Genomic DNA, 6709 nt, shown 5'->3' with positions numbered 1-6709 from the left:
TCTTGTAATAGGCACATGCATCTCCTGCAGAAGATCTAAACATCAGTTTTTCTAAGTTCATGGTAAAAGCCTGAGCACCTGCTCTGCAATGGGTCTTTGAGACAACTCACATACCATCCACCCTCAGGTTAAAAAATAAGTCTCTTTGCTGTATGGAGCAGGATGGATGGATCACTATAGGCAGTCAATAGTGATTTCTGGTCAGCCACAAGGAGAAAAGACCAAAGTGTGCCTCAGAAAGGACTGCTGACCTGGCTAGCTCTGTGGCTGCAAGTGTACAGGAGCTGGACTTATTTACATCCAATGGCACTGACAAAACCTGATGGGAAAACAGCTAAGATGTGAGGAAGAGCTGTGAGAAGCCTTGTCCTTGGTGCCTTCAAGCTCAGCCCTGGTGCCAGCCCTGGCCCTGGCCCTGGCTGGAGGGAGGGTGCAGCCATGCTGTGCCTGGCTCTGTGCCTTTCTCACCTGGACTCTGACTGAACGTACCTCTCTGCTCAGCCCTGGACCTGCCTCATTGTTACTTGGACCTGCTCAGCTCACCTTGCTGAGGTATGGTGGCATTGCTGCTCCCTATGGCTCAGGTATGGGTCTGCTGCTCCCTAATGCCTCTCCTTCATCCTGAGGGCAGAAAAGAGCTGCTCAGGCTCTGGAGCAGTCCAGGTGTTGGGGAAAAATGTTCGGCAAGACTACCCTGCTGCTTTTGGGACTGATGGCTGTGACTGGTTTGGTCTTTAGCAATTTGAGGCCTGGGTGTCAGGGACCCAGCAGAGCTGGGCTGTCAAGCTCAGCTCCTCATCCCATACATCTTCCCTGTGTGGAGAAGCTGTGGAGAGAGGAAAAGGCAGGGCAAGAGCAGTGCCAGCCACCTCTCGCTGCTGCACCGAGCCCTCTCCTGTGGCTCTGTGCTTGCCCTGGTGATGAGCAATAGCGAGGACTTGTAGCCCTGCGTCAGGCAGCTCTCCATGATGGTTAGGCTTGGGACCATGCTCCTGGCCCCCACAACTTGTGCTCGGGGGGGCTCAGGGTGAAGATGCCTCCTAAATCTGCTCATCACTCCTCATGGCCCTGGCAGTCCCTGCATATTGGGCTCCAGATTAGGGTAGTGCCCGTGCCTCTCACACACGTCTGCCTCCCACTGGCACCCATGGCACTGGAGCATGGGGCACTGTTGAAGCAAGGCCATGCCTGAGCACTGTGTGATGACCAGGGAAGTCTGCGGCTTTTGCCCTCTCATGGCAGTGGGCACAGTGGCAATGAGGGCATGGGGCTGCAGGGAAGGGATGCCACTGCCCTGCTGATGCATGCCAGCAGTGGGCCAGGCTGCATCGGTGCTGTTGATACCCTGCAGGATCTTCAACTCCCCCAGAAGCTGGGGAGTCCTGAGTCAGGTCTGATGTCGAATGCTGCAACCAGTGCAAAAACTGAGCTGTTTTCTGCTGTTAGGGAGCTCAAGGGGAAACTGGCTATCCTCTGTTTGCCAGCTTGGACAGCAAGCTTCCACTTCTTCTGAGGTTTGATTTTCCTGCCTCTGATTCAGCTCTGCCTGCGATTCACTCTGCTACCAAAGGCTTTCATCTTGCAGTTTGCTTGGCCCTGGCTTTGCCCTTGAGCAGTGGCAGGAGCTGAGCCGTTGGCTGGCAGCGTGGTTTCTGCTGGAACAAGGTTGCACTGTCAGGTTTCCTCTGAGCTTGTACCTAGCTTTCTACCTGTCCCCTGCTAATATGGGCTGAGTGTATCAGCCATCTTCAGCCCAACCTGACTGAAGGCGGTGATGGGCAAGATAAGAAGCACCCATATGGGAAGGGAGCAGGGCATCAGGAAGGAGATGGTGGTTGTGCCCCACAAGGATCCCCAGTGGATTTGAAGGCACAAACCCTCAGGGATTGCAGTGGTGCTGGCTTTGCTGCTCATGCAGCTGCTTCTGGCTGTTCCCGTGTTGCTGAGCTCAGCACTGATGCCATGCATTTACCTTGAATCTCAGCAGGTGTCCACAGTGTTTGCTCTGTGCCCTTGGGAATGCTGCTCTGAAATAGGAGGTGGGTGATCAGGACCCATGTCCCCCTGCCCACGGCCCAGGGCCAGATGCCTTGGGTGCAGCACTCTGCTCCCTGCACCCAGGGGTATGCGTCTCCTACCATGAGCGTCTCCTACCCTCGCCTGCAGCAGCACAGTTCTGCTCTCTCCCTGTCTGGCCAGTGCAGCATCAGGCACTCGGCGCATCCTGGAGGCCTTGGCAAATATCCCCATCACCTCTGCAAACCAGCAGGCCGAGAGCAGCTGGCTCTGCAGCGGCCTTTGCTGTCACAAACCCTCCCTTAACAGCTCTTTCATCTGCCGTTTCTGTCTTTTGCACAGATGCAGTACCCAGAGATTAGGCTGCAGATTAAGGTTTTACTGAATCCTGAAATGGGTTCCGATTCCCAGTCCTAGCAGCACCAATGTGCAGCCAAATCTCCTCTGAAAGCTTGCTGGGCTGGAGCTGGGAAGAGACATCTCCCACTGTGTTCTCCCCTGTGCATGATAGATAGAGCCCTGATATTCACCTGGGGTGCTTTGCTGAGAGGCAGCTGCCATGTAAGAGCAGTTTTGTCCTGGGAAGGAAAGCGCGGGAGAGATGGAAGGAAATGGAGCTGTTTCATGAGTGGCTTTAGATGAAAGAGGAATAAGCTGTAGCTGATCCCTCTTTGTTGAGGATCACACTGGGGACAGAAGGTCTCAGCACAGAGTGCACTTCCAGGCCAGGAGAGTGGTACCAGCCCATTAGGGCCAGAAGATGCTGTCCTACAAGGCTCACAGGACTTGTAGGCAGGCTTGCCGCATCAGCACTGTGTGAGGGGAAGGACGTCCAGGTGCTCACTGGCCCTGGGTTGCCTATTGCCCTGTGGCCTGTGCAGGTCCTCAGGGCCTTTTGAATCCCAGAGGCTTCAAAAGGTGGTTAAGGAACTGGGTTATAGACTCTCTGTGCCTCAGTGTGCCGGCTGGGCTTAACAGCACTGCTGAGTCTCCTTGGGCAGCTGTGAAGCACTTGGTTCTGCATGCTTTGTGTGGCTGAGCCGCTGGTGGCCCATGGTAGCTGACTGCAGGGTGAGGGTTTTCCAGGCTGCCTTCTTCCCAACAGAAATTGCAGTCATGCAAGCATTCATCCATCTGTTCCAAATAGTAGGCCCAGTTTTTTCTTCTTCCACTCAGAGGGCAATACTGGGTGGTGTGGCTATGCTTCTGAGATGACCCCAATGAACCCTCTGTGGAGCAAATAAGGCTGAAGCAGCACTGTCATGTCGGAGTCCTTTGAGCTGCCCTTGGAGGCAACGCAGGCAGGCTGCTTTTAAACCAGGCTCCTGCCAGCATCTGCTGCTGTGCCACGTTGTCCACTGGAGCTGCCTTCTCGCCTGCTGGGAACCCCACGCACACAGCCCCTGACCCGTGCCAAAGCTGTTGTACCAGGGACATGAAGAAGTGGTGACATAAATGTCCAGCTGTTTAGTTTGTCTCAGGATTGCTCTCCAGGCACCTCTGCCTCCCAGGCTGGGGGTCTGCCTGGGGCACCCTAGGGTGAAGTGTTGGTCTGGGGCTTTTCCCAGCTCAAAGAGGTGCAAGTTATCCAAGCATGACCATTCCCTTGGGAGGCATGGGCAGAGGAAAGTGCATCCAGCATCTTTGGGATGGGAACTGCAAGCACAGATAAGTATCAGGGTAAAAGGAGCTGGGCAGCCAAGGGCAGGAGTCGGGGTATGGACTCAGCCCCAGCCTGTGCCCACCCAGCCCTTTCTGTCAGAGTCTGTCCATTCTTGGTGAGCCTGCTCACCCACAAATACTTTCAACTTGGCCTGAGAGTGACAAAGAAACCCAGTGCCCTACCGTAATCCTGACAGCCATGGTTGGCTCTGTCCTCTTGGCTGGTTTGTTGTCCTTGCAGTTCATTATGGCCCTTGCATAGGCTGTGCAGACTCAGACCAGTGGAAGCTGGGCTCCTGGAAGGAGCAGCTTGCTGGGTGCTGCTGGCAGGAGCCATGTGGCAAGGACATGGTGAAGGTGGGCAGCCACAGCTCTGGTAAGGAGCCTGAGCCTCCTGTTAGATTGCATACCTGGCACCAGACAGACCATTGGCCAACAGGTCCAGACAGGACTTGAGGGACCTTAACCACATTGGAAAAATAGTAGCAGAGAATCCGGCTTAGCTGGTGACTCACCAGTATCCACAAAGAGAGGTAATAGCATCCCCTAGGATGCTTTGGTGTGTCTGGCTCCAGGCAAAGCCACCCAGGAAGCTGTGAGTGGAGCCAGGAGGGAACCAGGGACAGGACTCTTGTTGCCAGCCTCAGCCATTCAGCCAGGTCACCTCCTTTGGGCCCCTGAACTCTGCAGTCCTCTCGAGGTCTCCATGGCTGGCCCAGAGAATGGTCACAGCTGTGTCTAGGCTCTGGTACTGGAAGTTGAGGCTGAGGGCAAGCACCTGGGACCTCTCAAGGGACCTCACCCTTTGGACAAAGTCCTGGGAGTAGGGAGGGATCAAAGGTAGGAATCCTGCAACATCAGAAGGTAACAAGCCAACTGAGCTGCCTCCTGGCCCCGCTTCCCTCCCAGGGCAGAACTGGCTGGCTCGATCCTCCTTCAGCTCTTGGCAAAAGGGGAGACTGAGGCATTGAGCAGTGGCCCCTGCTCTGTGGCCTTGCCAAGGTACACTATGGCAAAGCTCTACCATGGTCTCTGGCAACCTGGCAAGGAACAAGCCCTGGGGCCACCATCCTGCCCCATCGCACACAGCTGTGGTCACACTGTGTCCCTCGTGCTTGGTTGCCTGAGGGATCGGCTGGCTCGCCAGCCCTGAGGCCAGCCCAGGTCATGCAGGGCATCGTTGGGATTTTGCTGTCTTCCTGACTGGGAAGGCTCCCGGCAGCAGCCCATCACAGGGACTGTATTTCTCAGCTGCTTCCTTGGCCCTGGCAGTCCCTTGGGAGCAAGCTTTGTCCCCTTGCAAGCGGCATCTCTTCAGCAAGTGTGGCCTTATGCAGGGTGCCCAGGCATTGGGGCTGACCCAGGAACAGCCCCTTTTTCAGCCTAGGCATCTCCAGGCAGACCCTGGAGGAGCACATAGATGGGCAGAGCCAAGAAATCGTCTGTCTCATAGCCACGCTGAGCAGACCTGCTGCGCGTCCTCTGGCCTGCTTCTGCCTGACCACATGGGGCCTGAGTAGGCAGGGAGAGCGCAGCTTGCTGGGCTCGTTGAGGGTACCTCAACCCCAGGCACAGAGGGCTGAGCAGCCTAACGGGATGTCTTGCACCAAAAACCCTATGCAAATTGTCCCAGGACTGCACCCTGCCCCTTTCCCAGAGCTCCAGGGTGTCTAGCATGTCATTTGGGGCTGGAGAAACACTTCTGCAAAGTGCCTGGGAGGAATGTGGGCACAAAGGCATCAGCAGGCACTGCAGATGTCTCTCAGCATGAAATTACTGAATGGAGCAAAGGCAGGGAGGTTTCTTGCACTGTAGGACCATCGAATGTCAGGGTTCCCCAGGCCTGACCTCCTCTTCTTTCACCTCCACATCCTGAATGGGTGGAAAGGGTGGATGTTGATGTGTGACTGCACAGTGGGTCCATCAGGCTGGAGGGTACCCGGGAAGTCCTGCACATACTCCTTGTGCCTGCAGAAGCCATCAGTTTAGTTAGGCCATGCTGGCTGAATGTGTTGGACCCAGCCCCCCAGCCCACACATGCACACTCATGGCTGGGATTTCCAAAGCCCCATCCAACACCACAGGATGTCCAAGGGCAGACTGCACATCGTTCCCAAGATTCAGGATAATGCAACTTGCCCCAGAGCAAAATGCTTTATATGACACAAATCAAAGCAGATATGAGATATACATAACAAAGAAAATGGGAAGTGTGTCGCAGGACTGTGGTTTGTGTCAGCTGTTTCCAGTAAATATGATGCACAGGAAGTTTTGGTGGGCAGTTCCTGTAGGAGGCTGGGGATTGCTGCCATGGGCAGCACTTGCTGCAAGAGGAAGGGGCTTGGGGAAGGGGGACTGGAGGGCCAAGGAGGCAGTGCGGGCTGGGCAGCACTGGTGCTTTAGAAGCAGTCACTTCGCAGAGGCTGTGGCATGTCTGACTCACTTATCTGGAGGTCGAGCTCCGACGAGTTGAGGGTCGTGGATGGGGTGTGTGTGTGGTTCCCCTCATACATGGCGTACTCCTCGTGGTGCTGCTGCCGGAGGTGCCAGAGGATCTCTCTGGACAAGAAGTGGGTCTCTGCTTCTCCTGGCTCTGTAAGAGAAGACAAAACCCACCTTCACTGGTCCAGCCTGAGGCAGGGGTCTGGGCAGGGAGCAGAGTCTCTGGGAGATGCCCCAAAATACGCAGAATTTCCTGAGAAGTCAAAATACAGTTCTTACTTCCCCCTTTTAGCACGCCAGAAGAAAGAAATTAAAACACAAAGTGCAGGAAGGAGGGTAAAATACAGGCAGTATGTGCTGGATTCCTAGTAGTGCTTGTGATGGGAACTATCTCACTGGGTAGAAATGCTTCTCCCTATCACAGAAAGTGCTGAATTTCCTCTGAAAAGCAACGAGATTCATTTCAGCAAGAAGCAGCAAGCTGTTTTCAAGCCCCTGCTGCTCTGGTGGAAGTGAGGAGAAGGGAAAAGAAAAGAAGATGGGAAGAAGGGAAAGCCTTGCTCCCTCCCATCCCCTGTCAGGAGGAATG

At 55.0% G+C, this 6709-nt stretch overlaps 1 protein-coding gene across 1 annotated transcript in view; it reads right to left on the bottom strand.

Annotated features, from left to right (window-relative positions):
- Positions 1-6077: 6077 nt before the first annotated feature.
- The window catches only part of TMEM173 (transmembrane protein 173), a gene marked incomplete at its 5' end in the record, with an annotated part of 7827 nt that continues 7195 nt past the window's right edge, over positions 6078-6709 (bottom strand). Inside the window, one exon of the mRNA XM_009706738.1 lies at positions 6078-6271. Within this exon, the coding sequence (XP_009705040.1) occupies positions 6078-6271 (194 nt within the window). The remainder of the gene's footprint in view (positions 6272-6709) is intronic.

This window comes from Cariama cristata, unplaced genomic scaffold (genome assembly GCF_000690535.1).
Source record: "Cariama cristata isolate BGI_N322 unplaced genomic scaffold, ASM69053v1 scaffold26668, whole genome shotgun sequence".
Lineage (NCBI taxonomy): Eukaryota > Metazoa > Chordata > Aves > Cariamiformes > Cariamidae > Cariama > Cariama cristata.
The sequence above is the reverse complement of the archived record's forward strand: the minus strand, read 5'-3'. Positions and strand labels throughout refer to the sequence as shown.